Genomic DNA, 20,617 nt, shown 5'->3' on the forward strand with positions numbered 1-20,617 from the left:
TATACTCGTAGGGTAGTGTCACCAAAAGTTGAACGTTTTGGTCAATTTTGAAAGCATCTAAAACAAATATTTCATGACAATGACGGTCTACCTTATTGAGGTCATTAATGAAGTTATCGACAACTACCTCAAGGGATGGAGTACGTCCTTTATGGTCGACTCTTTCTATCAAGAAATTTATAAGGCACTGCATCTGCAATTGTAAAACAATTTTTGGATTTACCGCCCAAAAATTGTTTGTACTCGACTAAAATACTAAAGTAGTCCGAACTAGGTTTAAGCGTGTTTGAGCCCGGGTAACAATAAAATTTCATTTTTGTTTTATTTTTTCTCAATTGGTTTCTTAACTTACCTCGTATATCTTACCTCGATGGAAAAAATAATTAAAAGCAAAAATCTCCATTTAAAATTGCCGCTGTTTTAGTTTTAAAATATTCCATTTGCGGAAATAGTAGCGCTGCTATGTTCAAAGTTTTCGCGTATGTACCTTTGGAGTTCTCCTTGGAGTATATATTCTTTCATTGAAATTAACGTTAAAATGGACATAATATATGAGCTGTGCTCGCTGTATTCACTTTGTGCCTGCTCTTGTTTGTTTATGTTAAAATTTTATATCATCTGTACAGTCTATTTATGCCGTGATTGACTTTTGACAATGACAACCGACTTGTCACTGTCAAAGTGCTGTCAAAATAAACTAAAACGACATTACGACAATATTTTTTTTCTATGACGTGCACGCTGAATAGACAGTAATAAAATGCGAATTCGGAATTTTTAGTACAAGATAAAAAAATCTAAAGTGCCGACTGCTGTCCGAAACAGCTGTGACTTATATATATTAAACTAGTGATGTTATTGTAAAAAATGGGTAACCACAGTACCCACGAAAAAGGTTTTTCTGATGGAGGCAGTGGTGCCAGTACACCTCGAGGGTCAACCAGAGGCGCCCGATCAGGCTCGAGCGGCGAGATACAAGGTCACCAGGAAAAGACTGAAAACCATACAACCTCCTTAGTGCCCGTAGAAAAACTAGGCAAGGTAAGGTTATATTTTTCTTCCCAAATAAAAGTTTATTTGGTATTCTATGAAACTCAAAGCTTTATGCACTTTTAAACCATATCAACTATTCCTGTTAAGGATAAATTTCATTTAGGTACAACTGATTTGGTTTTGGAGCCTGTAAATTTTCAAGTTTCCTATTTATTTTGTTTGGCCTTGAATTTGATTAATTTTTTGTGGCCGATAAGGAATGTAAACATTACGAAAATGAAGAAAGTCACCAAGATGTTTCGTAACTAAGGGTCAAAAAACAGTGTATAGTATTTGTAGCGAGTTACAAAATGTTTGAGTCACAGTCTAAGTTTGTTCACCCATTTGGTATGAGTTGTTTGTTGACTTAGCATTAGTGTTTCTTGGTTTCTGTTTATGCTGTGTCATTCAGCGCCAGATGTGTCATGAAATAACACAAACTATTTAATACTTTAAAAATACAAATATCCTTTACATATTTGCACTGCAAATAAAGTTTGTTTGCCTCTAAAGATTGTTAATTTTAATTGGCAATAAATACTAATTTAAACTTTCGGAGGTACCTATACAGAGGGTTTCCATGAAGCTCATCAGACATTATTTTAGTAAATTATCACACTAATGTTATAAAGGCGAAAGTTTGTGTGTAAGTGTGTGTGTGTGTGTCTGTAAATGTGCATGTTTGTTTCATTTTTGTGCTGCGGCTACAAGCAGTTTGGCTGAAATTTGGAATAAAAATAGATTTTTTTTGGGATTAACACATGGGCTACTTTTCATCCTAGAAAATCCTTGGTTCCAGTGGAATTTGTGAATGAATAGGGTAGTTGGCTCATATAAACTTTGTGTAGTCCATGGAATAAGGGTCCAAAATATATTGATAAAATAAAAGTTAAGGATTTCTTATAAAACTTCATTTAAAAATAATGTATTTTTCAATCTTACCAAACATCAAAAACGCTGTTGTCTATTTTGTGACGTCACAATATTACTTGATCATTGATGTACTAAAAGGCAAACTAATTTGTTAAGTAATATTTTTGTCAAACACTGTGTGTAAGGGACTTGTTATAGTGACGTCATGAAACAGTTGAAATATAGACCATCATGGTCTACAGGCGTTTTGGCTCATATTGTCAAAACTACATTTAGAAAACTAAAATTTTCCTGTAATCAAATCTCAACAAAATTTAAAAAAAAAAATTTCTTTTTATTACTTATCACTTTGTAGATGTATTTAATATATACATACCCACACCAAATTTCAGCTTTCTAGTTTTAACAGACACTGAATTATTTTACCTTAAACATTATCTTTTTAATTAACAACTGCTTAGCCAGTACCATCGGGGCCTTGGCTCTAACAAAAATTATCTCTTAAAAGCTTAATATTTTAAAAGTCAATTACTAAATCGAAAAATATTTATAGAAGGCTCCTCATATATTTTAAAGACCTATCTAACAATATCCCAAGCTATGAAATAAATGAGTAAAAAAAATCATCCCCATTTTTATATGTAGGGGAGGTACCCTAAAAAATATTTTTCAAGATTTTATTGTTCAACTTTGTTCACATTTTTGTACATGCTCATGCTAATTTATAGGTTTCTGGTTGTTATAGTCTCTGTGCTAAACTGCAGACGGACAGACAGTCATGGCAAAACTAAAAGGGTTCCTTGTAGACTATGGAACCCTAAAAAAGTTGACTTGACTCCTCCTATTGTGGAAATCAGTTAAATTGTAGCCTATGTTACCTGGACCATAAGAATGAAATAATTAACACCTTTTCAGGGTTCCATAGTCCACAACAAACCCTTATAATTTTGCCATGTCTATCTGTCTGTCTGACATTAAAAATGTTGACATAGTTGTAATTATCTGCAAAAATTCACATGTAAAGTGTTTAAACATGCACTTATCCAGTTTTTTTTTATTAGATGAATATTTTAACTCCTAAAGGAGTAACATAAATATGTAAATACAAACACATGGAGTTCTAAAATTATAATGCTTCATTTGGCTTTGCTGTAGTAAGGTTAATATAATATCCAGGCCAGTTTCATAATACAAGTTTACTACTTCCAAATATATGTATAGTGTAGATTTAGTGTGAGGAAATCCTTAAATGTGTGACATTATGCACTTCAAGGCTAAATATATTTACTATTCATATCACACATTCATTGGTTGCAACCACATTCTGGAGCCTAAGGAAGGAAAATCAATAGGTCATTCAGAACTCCTACAAAGGATTAGTACTAGTACTAAAGTACTATTAAATTATATGCATTGTAAAAACTCCTAAAAAGTGAATCACTACCAGTCTTTACTTTGTAATAAATAGTTAATAAACCAAGCAGATGCCCTACCTGATGGTAAGTGAATATCATTGTTTATTATTATTCAAGTAACATTTCGCAAGGCATGTTGAGTCCTGTGTGCCTTAAATAGTCTGAAGAGTTGCCAGTATTTAATGCATAGGCATTAAGCTTCATATCTTTATGATAAAACATATTTTTTGCACACCCTGCCAAGCATGTAGAATTGTTTTTAAAAGAGGTTTCTTGCCGGTTTCTTCTCAGCTGAACCTGCCTTCCAATCCTTCTTTACAAATAGTCAACTGACATATCAAAAGTACTTGTAAACTGAACCCACTTGAAATAAATGAATTTTGAAGCATATTCTTTTTATAGGCAATTTAACTTACCATCAGATGATATATCATATGCTTAAAACAATATTGATTGTCTAATGTGATAAAACACATATTTATTGATTACCTGACATTTTATATCAACCTTTGTTGACACTAGGCACCTAATATGGACCAACCTCCACACAACAACTGTTGCAACACATTTGATTATAGTCAGTCCTATTACAAAAAAATCACTATGCAAATCATGAGCGATCTACAAATAAATAAAATTAAAGTGTTTATTTGTAATATTAATTAACTCACTTAATTCTTAATGATATTAAAGTATGTTATAGTACTTACTTGTGTCAAATATATATTTTTTCTAATTTAAGTCTTATTAAATTCAAATCACATGACTTCCAATCACAACTACATTATTTGTATGTACAACTACAATATGCTCAATGAAAAGTAATGCATTTTAAATCTGAACGTCATACTAGCTTGAGCCTTTATCTATGTATTAATTCTATATTTTAAATAGCTGGGGTGACAATCTTATCGCAAATCTGGAGATAAGTCTTGTTTTAAATCGTGTTCATTTGATGATTAATTGTGATAGTTGAATAGTGTGTGTTAATCTATTGTACGGTGTTTATCCGCTTAACTAATTAGTTGATTATGTTCTTATGGAGCGTGTAGCAGTCGCGGCTAAAGATATAGGGCTATCTATTGTTGGTATTCAGAAGCACAAAGTAAAACCGAAAAAGCCTCTGAAAGTAAAAACTTGCTCCAAGGTATGTACTTATATACTTGATTTTTATTTTTTTATTTAAACTTCAACTCAATATTTCATCAATTGAAAAAAAATATTTGGTAGAATAAAATATTTTGTCACAATATATTAATTACAGATCGTAATAAACATATTAGATTTTAAATTTCAATAAAAAAATAAACTTGATACTATTTTAAAATAAAACTTAGCTTTCACTCAGAATTAACACATAAAAGTGTATCATATACATACTGGGCTTTCGAGATATCCTACTAATTCTACTAATAATATAAACGCGAAAGTTTGTATGGATGTATCTTTGTTTAGATGTTTGTTACTCTTTAACGCCGCTACTGTTGAAGCGATTTGACTGAAATATGGAATGAAAATGCAGTTTACTCTCGATTAACACATATGCTACTTTTCATCTCGGAAAAATCCATGATTCCCGCAGGATTTGTAAAAAACTGAATTCCACGCGGACGAAGTCGCGGGAGCCAGTGTGTAATAAACTATCCACAACATTTCTACTCGTCTTCTATTCCTTAATAGAATATCAATAAATAATATTTTTATATTATAATAAGTCGTTTTTACAAAGATACTCGTACATGCATTAATCCTATTAATAAATTATTATATAAAATATTAAATGCAATATTTAACCAATACGAACGTAACAAGCAATTAAAATGTCCAATAAAATAAAAAGTTATAATAATAAAATCATGAAATAGGAAACGGAATGTAAATAACTTCCGACATTCATGACCACCGGTTTTGAAATAATAAACGATAAACAAAGTTCCAATGCTGATAACAGAAGGATAAAAAACGGCTTTAAAGTTAATCAAATTTCGTTTCCGTATATCCAATAAATCTTACCTGTCAAAGATGATTTACGATAGGGTGACAGTGAACGAGCTAATAAATAGATCGTGTTCTCAATTGGTTATCAATTTAAAGCTCATATTAACCCTTTTCATTCTGGTAAAGCAAAATTTAAACTGTATATTAACATTCATATCTGTGGACACCTATTAACAAATATATAACTTATATCTAGAGATTTATTTGTAATGTAAAGTTGGAGGGTCATCCGTGTTTTATTTTTAATGTAATTGGTTTCTTAATCCCAACACTAAATTCTTATTTTTTTAGGCGCTAACTATCTCCCCATCCACATTAGCTTTGCTACTCGGCGATTTATCGACCATTAATTGTTTTATTAATTTCCTCATTTTGATCATAGCACACGTATCAGCTCGGAAATGGATCGGTACCGTATCAACTCAGCTGTCCAGAATATTTTGTTAGACACTTACTCCAACCCAATAGACAGTAATCGGTATCGTAACGTAATCGTCTCGTTTGCGAGAAGAGGGTTTCCTGTCCCCCCAGTAACCCTAAAATAAACGTTATCGTTCTCGAATTCGAAACAGTAATTTAATTAGTTAATTAACTAATTAATTCAAACTTTCGAAATATCACTGATTAGCGGACGTCCGCGGCTTCGTCCGCGTGGATTTCAGTTTATTACAAATCCCGCGAGAACCATGAATTTTTCCGGGATGAAAAGTAGTTTAAGTGTTAATCCAGAGTCAAAATCCATTTTCAATCTATATTTCAGCCAAATCGCATCAGTAGTAGCGGCGTTCATACAAACTTTCGCGTTTATATTGTTAGTAGGATATCTCAAAACCATAGTATATGATACAGGATACTATTACTATACAAAGAAAGTCGTGACCGAGTTAAGTCTAATAATGTTATTTGATATCACAAGTGTTAGGGGAATTCTTATGACTGTCTGCAAGTCCTAAATAAGTTTATTGTTTCACGATAAGATCGGATTGGTAATGCAATGATAACACACGAATTATGTAGAACAAAACATACTTGCATTTATGATCTTACATGCAAGTAGATACATATAGTTAGCCTTTTTTATTTATAATTTTTAATCTATTGAGGAAAGCAGATTTCAAAAGTTGTACGTTCGTCAGCCCATATTATAGTTGATCTGTAATTTGAACAACAATATTATCATAAATGGTTAGTAATACAGAATACAGAAGTACAAGTAATTGATACAGATAACACAGTATAAAAAATATAAAGAGTATTTGAAATTAGTATTTTTCATATAAGAATATGTTCTTCATATGCTTAAATAGGGTAATTGCTAATAATTAAATACGTGGATTAAGATTGAAGCTTGGAGATACATATTGGTTTTTTAATATAATTAAAAGTTTTGTATTCATTTTATTACCAAAATAAATATTGTGACAATGGACACGCGAATAATCTTATGACGGATTATCGCTTTTGTATACGGACGTATTATAAAATGAGATCTTATATCTAGGATTAAAACACAACGTGGTCACCCTACCGGCTTAGTGGCAATCGGTCATGATTAATTAAAAGCAACTTATTTTAATGCTAATTACTTTTATCGGTCAGATTTGGATATATTTAGTTACGTAAATATTATGGCGTATTGTTCTTGTTTTCAAATTTATGGTCAAGGTTTATTTACCTAATATCTGTTAGCGTGTAATACGTGTATCTAATACTAGCTGACGCCGCGCGGTTTCACCCGCGTGATCCCCGTTCCCACAGGAATACGGGGATAACATATAGAAAGAATTTTTCAAATCGGACCAGTAGTTCCTGAGATTAGCGCGTTCAAACAAAAAAACTCTTCAGCTTTATATTATTAGTATAAATTAAAAGGAGGAAATGTTTGTGAGTTTGTAGGGGTAATCTTTTCGAAGGGATTTTCAGTTAAAATCTACAAGTTAGCCGTTGACTACAATCTCACCTAATGGTAACTGACGAAGCAATCTAAGGTAGAAGCGGGCTAACTTGTTAGGAGTAGGATGAAAACCACGCTCCTTTCGGTTTTACACGATATCGTAGCGGAACGCTAAATCGCTTGGCGGTACGTCTGTCGGTTGGTTGGTAACTACCCACGGCCGAAGCCTCCCACCACCGCCAGCTATACAACCTGTAGCTGTGGCAGTATTTTTCAGGATGATCTCATACACAAATAACCCAGCTACAAAGAGTATCTATATAGTAGACAAAGAGTTATAAATAAAACGAAGAGAATTTTCTAGAAGGTCGAACAGTATAATAAGAACGTCAACACGAAAAATGCTTGTAAATAACCCACTCATTAGACGCCGTTAATTAAGACAATTGGTCCAATGATGAAAACAGTACACTCATCCTCTCACACAAATTGCCTGTAACTACCTGTTACACTCGGCAAAGTAAATTAAAGTTTGCAAAGTTTGCATTGGACTATACCTAGTACCTACATTACACATAATATCACGCCTTATATATGTCGACCAATAAGTAGTATGTATACGCACTAAGAATTATCTCGCGATGAGAAATAATATCGCGAAATTATTACCTACTATATCTTTCATTACGTAAGCCTAAGGTTGCCTGGAAGAGATCGCTACTAAGCGATAAGGCCGCCTTTTGTATTATACTTTTTCTTATGTTTCTGTTTTGTTTGTTTTCTTTTATTTATTGTGGTGTACAAATAAAGAGTATTAAATAAATACGTTAGAACGAAAGAGATGGGTCTGGGACAACTTCGCCGCCAATTTGTCTATTTTAAGAAATATGTCGTTGGTTGCATGCTAGGCCTACGACAGTAACTCTACGGTCAGTCCCTTGTGTATTTTCATTTGATGAATTGGCGCAGTAATGCTATAGCTTTCAACAGAACTGGGTATCGAACCCAGGGCCTTTGTTAATGTGTTGGCTCGCATTAATATTTTTTATAAATATTTAAAAAATTGTCCTCAGCTGCTCGCGCAACGGTCACAGAAGGAAGATGGAATCAACGGAGTCACAGAAAAATGCTTTACCGTAAGTATCGACGGATGCAATATTTATGACGTCTCCGAAATAAGATGCGGGCAACCCTACGTGCAGGTTATTTTTAACAAGTTTACAAGCCCTTGACTACAATCTCACCTGATGGTAAGTGATGGTGCAATCTGAGATGGAAGCGGGCTTGGCGGCAACTTGTTATAGGAGGAGGATGAAAATTCAAACCGAAAGGGTTTCTACACGACATCGTCCCGGAACGCTAAATCGCTTGGCGGTACGTCTTTATCGGTAGAGTGGTAACTAGCCACGGTCGAAGCTTCCCACCGGCTAGACCTGGGCCAATTAAGAAAACATCAATTGACCCAGCCGGGGATCGAACCGAGGACACCTATATTGCGCAGTTTAACACGTTCGTTGCCAAGACATACGTAAATGACCGATGTTTTATAGCTCGTACAAGACTGTCACGGACCACCATGCGATGTCGCGTTACCGGCCACAGCGTAAATGGCCGCTTCACGCGACGTCGCGTGTTGTGACAATGGACGTGTTAGAATGAATGTGAATGTTCGAAAACATTAAAAATATTGCATCAGACTATATCATATCAATTTACATAATAATTTAAACAACTAAAAATTGCGTATGAAGTACTAGTATGAAAACAATGAAGAATGAACAATGTTTTTATTAAGTCGCTACCTCCTGCAGAAAATGCTTGACTAATTGCTTGTTTGAAACGCCTGCCGATTCTGGCTTATTTGCGATACGAATACCTAGCTATACCATTATATAACAGACTAGCGGACGCCCGCGACTTCGTCCGCGTAAATTTCGATGTCAACTTTACTACTACCCCTACCCTACCCTACCCCTACCACTACCCCAACCCTACCCTACCCAACCCCTACATGTACCCTACCCTACCCTACCCCTACCCCCACCCTACCCCAAACGTACCCCTACCTTACCTACACCCTACCCCCATCCTACCCCTACCCTCCCCGTACCCTATCCCTTTCCTACCCCTATCCCAGTCGTACCCCTATCTCACGCCTATCCTACCCCTACCCTACCACTTCCCTATCCTACCCGTACCTCTACCCTACCACTACCCTACCTCTACCACTACCCTAAACCCGGCCCTAAACCTACCCTACCCCTACACTACCCCTACGCTTCCCTACCCGTACCCTACCCTGCCCTGTAACTTCTCTATCTTACTCCTACCCTTAGCAAAATCGGTCCAGTCCTTCGAGAGTGGTGGTATGACCAAGAGAAATAGAGACTTCTATGCTAATAATATAAAGAGGTAAAGTTCGTGTGGTTGTAGGAGGTAATCTCTGGATCTACTGGACCGATTTGAAAAATTGTTTTACCAATAGAAAGTTACGTTATTTGCGAGTGTCATAGGCTATGATTTGATCCCCATATTCACACGAGAACGGGAACTACGTAAATGAAAGCGCCGGGCGTCATACAGCGGAATTTCTGCGTCTTTTAGAAATTTTGTATTATCTCCGAAACTATTTAAGTAATTAACATACTGTAAAGGGCAAATCTTATCTCCATAACATCCTTGTGATTATTAAATAATTTATTTTAATAAGGATTAAAGTTTAGTTGTATAAATAATGACGTAAACCTAAGTATATAAAATTAATAATTTTTAAAACACAAAAGGTACTATATCTGCTAATATATAGAAGATAGATATATGGTGTCGCGAACTTTTTTGTAGAACTTTTAAAGATACATAAAGTCTCCATACATTAATTTCAATTTTACACAATAGTTAAGGCAGCACATGCGAATAAGTCTGTTTAAGAGGATTTTCAGTCCGACCTGTATGACAAAAACTGTGATAACTCGGCTAATATATATGATACCAATATAAAATATAGCCTATAGCACTCCCCGATAATGTAGCATTCTACTGGTGAAAGAATTTTTTAAATCGGACCAGTAGTTCCGAAGATTACCCCATTTAAAAAATGTGACAAACTTACAAACTTACAAACTTTACCTCTTTATAATATTAGTATAGATTGAGAGACTGCAATGCAAGATAACTCATTTACAAAGGCTGAAACTTTGTCAGCCTGTGCTCCTACCATAGGTAATAAGATAGCCAATTATAGATTTTGGACTGTGGCTTTGAACGATTGAAGGTCAAGAGGATGCTTTGGACGTCTCAAGGGTTCATGAAACTTCCATAGCGACAACTGTGCGAACTCCATAAATGGCTTCTCTCTTCTTCTTCTCTATCATAAGAAATTGGGCTGACAAACTTGCAAATGCATTTCACCTAATGGTCCAGAGTAAGGAACGTCCACACAATATGCGTCTCAAGGATTACTGCCTTCTGCTCTGTTGATCCAATAGTCTAGTGAAAACTTCTTATGGTATTGGGTTTTTATAGTACATTGTTTCCAGAAATATCTATTCCCAATGTACCCCGAGCTGGCGCGACAGTTCTACAACTACATACACAGAAACGGCAAGTGCAAGAACAAACACATCCCCGTGTCCACCTTCAGACAACAGTGCGAGAGGATCCTAGCAATGCTGGATGATGGTGTCATTATTGACACTTACGTCAGGTGAGAGTCTGATCCCCTTAGCCTTCTATAATAATCGTTCCATGGCCCCGCGGTGTTTTCCAAGCTTTATTGGCTCGTAATTAGTAATCGTACATACGATTAATCTTACTTAAGATTATTAAATTCCAGTCAGTAAAATGACATTTCAGTGACAGTTGCACTTGTCATTTTACTGACTGGAATGAATAATCGTACTATATACTCTATACATGAAAATTTCTTTATCTGGTGTCTTGGCACATCCATACCAAGTGTCCATCAGACACGTACATATTAACGCCTCATGTGTCTCATGTGCCTCATGTGCCAATCGTACTATAGGTACCATTTCCAGAAGGTCTAAGATTTTAACATATGTCAAGAAGAGAAAGACTTTCTACCAATAGCGGCACAATCGAAAATCGCTCGTTCGTCCCATTGCAACGAAATTCTTGATTGTTCCACTATTGGTGGACATTTGTCTTTTTCTAGTCTCTAGATGTATTGTGGCAATCATCTTAGGCTTTCTGGATTAGTTTGATTTTTAATTAATTTATTTTTCTATTTAATCAACAGAATGTTCAGTTCAGACCCCGAAGAGAGCGTAGTGACGCCCGACGACCTGCGAAGTCTGCTGTATATAAGCTACAAACTGTCCATGGACCACTATCCTGAAGGGCCACAGACTTGTCTTATGGTAAGAATTACTGCCTTCTGCTGTAGTTCAACCTATAGGGTCTATGTCCGCATAGGGCAGAGGTGAGGGTGTGAAAAAGGGGCGGGAGGGGGGAGGGGGGCTCATTACACATTCATTCATTGTCATTCGTTCATTATGACAAAGAGACATTTGGTTCTGCTGTCTTCTGCACACAAGAACTGTAAATTGTATAAATAATAAATTGACAAATTGTAATATGTATTTATTTATTATGAAACACGGCTAAAAGTCACGAGATTCAACTTCGGAGTATGCCGGACTAGTTTCGAACACATGAGGCCCTTAGTCATGAGCTGGTTCTTGCAACGCAGACGGTCCAAACTGCGACGCGGCGGCGCGCGCGGCTGCTCGCAGTGCGCGTTTAGAGAGGGGGTGAGGAGTGAAGGATCCGTTACACTATTTAAGTGAAGGTTCAGTCATTGTTTTCATAGCCGTGTTTCACAATCAATTAATATGAATAACACTCACGATAGTTTAAATTCTAACATTATAATATGTATTTCCCCACTGTGATTACCCCAGGTAGACTGAGGACATCAAGTGGGTTGCAGGGAACTGTTGGATGCTGGCGGCTCAAGACCGTTGTTTTTGGAAGTCCATGTAAGAGGCTTCTGTCCAGCAGTGGATGTCCATCGGCTAACAATAATGATGAATATGTATTTTAAAAGAGTATTTTTTCAAATTTTATGCCGGAATTTTTAGGAAGCTTGTGGTTTCCAAACTGCTGAATACGAGCTGAATAAGGGTTGTTAATGATGTAATGATGAATAATTTCAGATTAACAAGACGCTGACGGCCGTAGTGCGCGGCTGCTTCAACAAGAAGGACTCGCACAGCGTGGGCTTCGTGGTGCGCTGGCTCGAGGAGAACTGCCACCGGCTCATATTTCCCGTACACAGGTCTGTGTTATTGTAACAGCTTAATAGCATTTGTTTTCTATAATGGTCAGAGTGATACAGGCAGAAGTCCATTAGAACTCGTTTCTTTTCTTCTTTCAGTATGTATTTTTCACGAGAGATTATTCCTACAGACAAATTCTAAGTCCCTGTCTTATTTACTGAATGTCGCCGCCGTTCTGTGATATGTGATTTAGCGATGAAGCAGCCTATGGTGAAACGCGCTTGCCTAGAAGATGTCTATTCACTCTTGACTTGAAAATGCCCATATTATAGGTGGGGAAAACTGAGAGAGCATTCTACATCTTTGCAGTGCGGATAAGGAAAGAGGAACCAAACCGCTTAGAACGCGTCCGAGGAATTTTGACAACGTAGCGGTGCAGATCTCTGCGATGTCTAGCAGTCCTGTGGTAAATCGGTGAAGGTGGCATAAGATCGAACAGTTCCTGAGCGCACTTCCCTAAATATATCTTGTAGAACACCGACAACCAACCATCGCAACCTTTTGGCGATGCTCTAAACTTTGAAGTTTACAGTCTGTTAATGCCTCATTGCCAATGAGTCTTCCAGCACGTTTATCCACTGAATCCAAAGCAGCAAGCTGGTATTTGGCGGAGCCCTCGCACAAGTGGGAGCAGTACTCCATGCACGATCGAACTTGAGCTTGGTATAACGATAGAAGCTGTTCTGGTGTGAAGTACCGCTTCACTTTATTAAGGATGCCAAGTTTTTTGCCTTTTTGCCTTAGACTCAGTGAATTGTCCGAAGTTGAATTTGGACGATATGATTACTCCAAGAAGTTCTAAACTATCAGGATCGAGGGCAGTATGGAGCCGCTGGATGGTGGCGGCTCGAAACTGTGGACTGTGGTGTTTGGAAGTGGACGCTCATCGGCAGTTAATGATGATGGTGAATTGCTTTCAGCAGTACACATGTCGTCAGTCGGCCTTACGCTGTGTTGTCGTGCGCAGGTAGTGCGTGCACATTTCTTCAGTCGGCCTCACGTTGTGTTATTGTGCGCAGGTACTGCGAGCACATGTCCTCAGTCGGCCTCACGCCGTGTCGTTGTGCGCAGGTACTGCGAGCACATGTCCTCAGTCGGCCTCACGCCGTGTCGTTGTGCGCAGGTACTGCGAGCACATGTCCTCAGTCGGCCTCACGCCGTGTCGTTGTGCGCAGGTACTGCGAGCACATGTCCTCAGTCGGCCTCACGCCGTGTCGTTGTGCGCAGGTACTGCGAGCACATGTCCTCAGTCGGCCTCACGCCGTGTTGTTGTGCGCAGGTACTGCGAGCACATGTCCTCAGTCGGCCTCACGCCGTGTCGTTGTGCGCAGGTACTGCGAGCACATGTCCTCAGTCGGCCTCACACCGTGTCGTTGTGCGCAGGTACTGCGAGCACATGTCCTCAGTCGGCCTCACGCCGTGTCGTTGTGCGCAGGTACTGCGAGCACATGTCCTCAGTCTGCCTCACGTTGTTTGTGCGCAGGTACTGCGTGCACATGCTGGCGACGCGCTACCGCGACGTGGAGGCGCGCGCGGCGGGCGGCGACGCGCTGGAGCTGGGCACGCCGGTGCTGGAGCGCTCGGCGTGGGCCGGCGCCGCCGCGCTGCTGCCCGTGTCCGCCGCCTGGCTGCTGGCCGCCACCGCGCCGCCGCTGTACTCGCGCCCGCTGCGCCCGCCCGTGCAGCCGCACCCCGGCGGCACCAGCGCCTCCGCCGCGTGGCTGGCGCGCCTCGTGTGCGCGCTGCCGTCGCACTGGGCGCCGCTGTACGCGTCGCGCGAGCACGGCCTGGGCGCCAACCGCTTCCTGCACCACACGCTGGCCTACAGGGGGCCCACGCTGGTGGTGGTGGAGGGCGCGGCGGAGGGCGAGGAGGGGGTCGCGCTGGTGGTGGCGGCGCCGCAGGAGTGGAAGGACACGCACCAGTACTGGGGCGGGCCCGACTGCGCGCTCATACAGCTGCACCCCACGTACGTATATCATCGTAGCCTCGATAGCTCCACAGACTCACCACCGAGAGGTAGTGAGTTCGAATCCCGCTAGACTGTCATCATACCCACTCCCAACACAAAATTTTCGAAGGGAATGGGAATATTGAATATACAATCATTTAATAAAAAATCCAACGTCTCGTCTCGAAGCTGTGAAATATAAATTAATAAAATCGATTGAGTTGACATCCGTGGCGTAGTGGTATGCGCGGTAGATTTACAAGACGGAGTTCCTAGGTTCGATACCCGGCTGGGCCGATTGAGGTTTTCTTAATTGGTCCCAGGTCTGGCTGGTAGTCGGCTTTCGGCCGTGACTAGTTACCACCCTAACGACAAAGACGTACCGCCAAGCGATTTAGCGCGTACGATGTCGTGTAGAAACCGAAAGGGGTGTGGATTTTCATCCTCCTCACACAAGTTAGCCCGCTTCCATCATAGATTGCATCATCACTTACCGTCAGGTGAGGTTGTAGTCAAGGGCTAACAAAAAAAAATAAACTTCTTCATTAAATGCCTCTCCGACGAGCGAAAGTTAGCGGTCGGTCGTATAGAGTTGTTTATTTTCGCGAGGCAATGTTAAGTCAAAGGGATTCAAAATAATATAAAGCAAAGGTATTCAAAATAATGTAAAGCAAAGGGATTCAAAATAATGTTAAGTCAAAGGTATTCAAAATAATGTAAAGCAAAGGGATTCAAAATAATATAAAGCAAAGGGATTCAAAATAATGTTAAATCAAAGGTATTCAAAATAATGTAAAGCAAAGGGATTCAAAATAATGTTAAGTCAAAGGTATTCAAAATAATGTAAAGCAAAGGGATGCAAAATAATGTTAAGTCAAGAGGATTCAACACTATTTCCTCTATTGTGGCTTTAATGTTAAACGAAGATTGGATGAGTCAGAATTTATTTAATCTTTTCAGATTCGCGCTAGTGGAACACGCTCCAAAGATGTTATACCTAAATTCGTGCATACGAGGCTACCCCAAGGGTCTGCGAGCCGGCTCGGACCCTCGGAAACCCTTGCTGGCCATCAACGAGGGTTTCGACTCCTTCACCTTCAAAGGTGTACCGTACCCCCTTAGTGCTATGGAGGTAACATCAATCAAACAACAAATTAATTAATTTATTGTTTTTGTATTATGTCAATGCGATCTCTGCCGCGATTCCAGAGGGTGTTGTATGCATTTTAAGAAATTTAATATCACGTGTCTCAAATGGTGAAGGAAAAACATCGTGAGGAAACCTCCAGAGAATTTTCTTAATTATCTGTATGTGTGAAGTCTGCTAATCCGCAATGGGCCAGCGTGGTGGACTATTGGTCCTAACCCCTCTTATTCTGAGAGGAGACTCGAGCTCAACAGTGAGTTGATAATGATGTATTGTGCAAAAAACACAGACAGACACTTATGTTTTATTGATATGTATTGATTCTTGTGTGATTTTCGCATCACCAGGGTCGGAATTCTGTGTCGGGCTATAACCCGAAACTCAGTGTCTCATATTTACGAGATAATATTTATGAGTGTAGCCTATGTGTTAATCCAAGGTATTATTTATCTTCGCTTACAATTTCAGCCAAATCAGTTCAGAAGTTGCGTCGTTAACATCCGCGTTTATATTCTGTTAAAAAAATCAGTTAAAATTCTGAACCCAGAGTTGAGTAATTGTTGGTCAAGACCCTGTGTCTCAGAAAGCACGTTGAGCAATGGGTCCTATAGACACTATCAATAACATTCGATAGTAATCGTAAGTAAAACAGTTTATCATTGTCATCCTATAGCTTGGCAACTTCGTTCGTAACACTCCCGATGGTCCTCGCAGGCCAGGAGGTGTGTAGCGATGAATGAAAAAGTGATGCTCGAACTTGCCAGACTATAAGCCCGTCAACCCACATTAGAGCAGCGAGCACAGCTATCATATCTAAGGTCTCAGGTTCTGGGACTTGATACCCTATGTTATGGACCCTAATATAAGGCATGTTCGCAGGTGTGGGGCTGCGGGGAGCAGTCGTTACGAGAGGCTCAAATGGAAGTCAAGAAGTGGCAGGTGAAAGAAGCTGAGAGACAACGACAGGTGACTTACATTATAACCTACTTCCGGTTTCCGTGGCAGTGTCGAGATAAAATGAAGTCTATGTTACTTGCTGAAGTTCTATATTTGTAATGGTGAAAGAATTTTATAAAGCAGTCTAGTAGTTTTTAATTAATTTTTAAAGAAAAGTACAATCAAAGAATGACATTTTTATAAGTTTAGATGTTCTCTTATTAATGTGGCTAGAGGCTTACAAATTATGAAATAGTTGAAAACTGGGATTTCAAAGCCAGAATGTAGTTAATAAACCGGTTTTAGTTGAGTATATATTTACTATTGTAGGAAATAGTAGTTTGAGACGGATTTGACGTTGCTCGATCTCGTGTTGGCTCGTGCCTACGCTAGATGGCGTGACTTGTTTCCGTAAATAATAGGGAGTTAGAGGGGGGAGCAATCAGTTTTCTTCCACCAACCACTTCCGACCAACTTCCGATATAAGTAGACTTGTGATGTAACCAACGGACACTCGTCTTCGTCTGCGTGAAATTAAATTTTTCACATAAATCACGCGGGAAGCATGGATTTTTCTGGGATAAAAAGTAGTCCATATACCAATATTTGTAATAGTGGTAATTCAGGGAGAACAACGCGAGCGGAGAAGGGGAGTGTTAGTAAAACTGTCCAGGATTTCCTTAACCCTACGTCCTTTGGTCACAAGTCCGAGGCTCTGTTCGCATTTTTCTCTCTACCACACAATGGACCTGACACTAACATGGTGAATCTGTGGAATGCTAAGATATTCGTCTCATCTCATTTTTAAAATACAATCAACTTTATTTATTTTAACAAGAGACAATTCAAATTTATTAACATATGTATTGATTGAGGATTCATAATAACATGAGGGTAGGTGAAATATTTGTTGTGTTTGCAGGTCAAAATATCAGCAGCGGACTGGATAGAGCACCCTGACAGATACCTGCTGGAGCTGGCAGGCCGGCCGCAGTACAACAACTCCGCCAAATAGACCATAGACTATAGACCATAGACCACTGACTGCCACTCCCAAGATCATCACCACCATCACAACAACTGGACAACTCCAAGTACAACGGTTCTATACAACAAGGCACAATAAAACCCACATTCAATTAACAAGCTAGTTGACATTTTTTTTTAAATGGTCTTAATTTGTTCATTATCGTTAATACATTGAAAAATTCATATTTTTTTCGAGACGTGATTACATGAAAATTTCAGTTTTTAAATACTTGACAATACAAGCCAAAACGCCTGTCGGCTATGACGATCTTTATTTCAACTGTTTCATGACGTCACTATAATAAAAACAAGTTTGACAAAAATATTGGTTAACAATTAGTTCGACGTTTAGTACATCAAGTGTGTTAGTGACGTCACAAAATGGACGACAGCGGTTTTGACGTTTGGAAAATTTTAAAAAAATAGATGATATTTAAATTATTTTTTATAAAAAATTCCTTAACTTTTATTAATTGATATCGATATATATCGGACCCCTATTCCATGTACCTACTACACGAAATGAATATTGGTTATATTAAGTTTGATATGAGTCAACTACTGCTCGTTTATGGGTCTTTCTCGCTTACTAAAGTTGAGGCTTCAATTTTTTCAGAACTTTACAATAAATAAAAATGGTGTTTTGTACTTACAAAAGTGCACTGTCGGTACTTAAAGCAATTACTATTTTTTTGTTTTTTAAATATATAAACCATATGATAATATTATGAAGGGATATTTGGTACATTGATAAGAGAAATGTTTTTAAAAACATGGCACAAAATTTTTGTAAAGTTAATTTTATTTTTTGTGTTGTGGTCTTGTCGAGGTTAGATTCTAAATAAATAAACTAAAAAGCTTTTTGCTGAAATTTTTATCTCTAACCTGTTTTGTTTATGGCTTTTAATGCAAGCCTTAATCAACTAGTAAAAAAAATTAGTCAACCATAGACTTATAAAATAAACAGACGGTATCTCGCTGTCAGCACCTTTAATGGCGCCGAGTATATTTGTGTAAGTGTGAAGTGTATTGCCAGATATAGGAAATTAATGGCGGTTGGTCTGTCTTCATATTGTGTGCATCTGTGTGTGTGTCGGCGTCATTGGGGTGCGCCATTTTTTTTAGTTTAGGAAACAATATCTGGACTTTTTATTATATCTATGTTTATTGCTGAAAATATTTCATTAATATATTATATTATTAAAATGAAAAATATGAATCCGTCGCATTCACATATTAACATGATTGTCTTGTACTCATCATCATTAGGTGCCTTCTTCCAGCTGAAGTTTGGCGGTCATGTGTAGAAAACTCTTCCGGTCTTTTGCAGTATTTTTAAGCTGTGTATATGTTAACTTGGTCCACTCTTTGACATCATCTATCCACGTTCTCCGCTGTCTTCCTTGAGCACGTTTTCCGGGTATCTTACCTTCTAGGATCAACCTAGGAAACTCATAGAGGGATCCCCGTTGCAGATGCCCGAAAAATGCGATTTTCCTCCTCTTAATGGTTGTCATGAGGCTTCGGTTACAATTGGCTCTTTTTAAAACTTGATCATTCGAGACGAAGTCTTTCCAGGAAATTTTGAACATTTTCCTTAGCCCCCACATCTCAAAAGCTTGCAACCGTCGACAACACTCTTTTTTTAGGACCCATGTCTCGCACCCATATAAAAGAGTGGACCAAACATAACATTTAAGAACGCGATATCTTGTAGGGAAAGGAATCTTGTACTATTATTAGAATATAGAATGCCTAAGTAAGACCACAGCTTCAAGTAGGTATTTTTAATGTTATTATTTGCTTGGATTTGACAAAAAAGTGCTTAGTCTAACTTTGTTCGTAGGATACGTATTATAAGCCATGATAAAGAGTCATTTATGTTAAAAGACACAACTTAATAATTAATTTATCTTAATATTTTGACATCACATTTAAATATTACTAATTTAATTTAAGTTCTAAGGTTCATGATTAGTTGAATTAATATTATTTCTTTTTGTATTTTTAAATAATTTCATTAATTATTAACTTGTATTTTATAAGCTTGACTTTATTAGGGTAAGTCTACACTTTATAACGATAAAACGAATCCTACAATGTTGTAAATAAAAATTACCAGTTATTATAAATAAAGTCACACATATAACGTGCATACGTAAATGTAATTTACTGTAAATTTAATAAAATAAGCTTTGTAATAACTCGTTTCAATGGAATTGTGTAATGTTCGGCCAAAGCTTAAATATTCAATCAAGATTAAGGAAAAAAAGTGTTTTATAAACAATTCAATTAAGCAATTATATTCCTAAAAATGGATTCAAAAAGACAAAAATAGAGCTGCTTAAAACGCTGCCAACGTCCAGCAGTGAATGCATGATGGTTCATAAAAAGTTATTGTTACCTATTTTATATTATTAATTATATTACCTATTGCATTGCATCCATTTTATTTGAATCTGCATTACTTTTATTATATTTTAAACTCTACCAATTTAAAAGGTGCTTGTATATTAATGTAGTTGCTTTTATGGGAGAAATACGAAATAGTTTTACTTTTTGACTTTATATACACGCGCTGACTAGCACTAGAATCTTGTTGTTTGTATGGATTGGATTAAAAAAGTATTAGTGGCCTATAACCACCATTCTGGTTTTTTTTGGTAATTTATATGGAATTAATGCTATTTTTATAATGTGCAGAATAATTATTGTTATTAATATTGATATTTTGATTCTAGCTATATTTTTTTCTAGAGGACCAATTATTTGTTGTGTATTTTTTGTAAAAAAGAGATACCTATAGGAATTTGTTCTCACTCGAATTTAAGATGAGGGAAATTAATTTAATGAACAATGTTGAGACTTGTCATAAATATTCAATCATTTGCATTCTCAGCCTTATAAATATGCCAGTGGTATGTATGTCTACATCACATTTTGAAAGTAATTGGTCTGAATAGTGATGTAATGATGCCTTATTATTGAAACTAAAGAAAAATATTTTACTGAATAAATGTGTAAAAATAGATTATTATAATA

General features: G+C 37.7%; 1 protein-coding gene across 1 annotated transcript; it reads left to right on the top strand.

Annotated features, from left to right (window-relative positions):
- Positions 1-690: 690 nt before the first annotated feature.
- On the top strand, positions 691-18,432 carry LOC112048628 (uncharacterized). The gene is made up of 9 exons (XM_024086247.2): positions 691-1,041; positions 8,286-8,348; positions 10,749-10,915; positions 11,471-11,591; positions 12,390-12,511; positions 13,996-14,481; positions 15,424-15,595; positions 16,490-16,576; positions 17,469-18,432. Exons 1-9 carry the CDS (start codon positions 868-870, stop codon positions 17,559-17,561), a joined length of 1,485 nt encoding a protein of 494 aa, XP_023942015.2. The 5' UTR covers positions 691-867; the 3' UTR covers positions 17,562-18,432.
- The last annotated feature ends 2,185 nt before the right edge of the window (positions 18,433-20,617 follow it).

This window comes from Bicyclus anynana, chromosome 8 (genome assembly GCF_947172395.1).
Source record: "Bicyclus anynana chromosome 8, ilBicAnyn1.1, whole genome shotgun sequence".
In the NCBI taxonomy this organism is placed as follows: domain Eukaryota; kingdom Metazoa; phylum Arthropoda; class Insecta; order Lepidoptera; family Nymphalidae; genus Bicyclus; species Bicyclus anynana.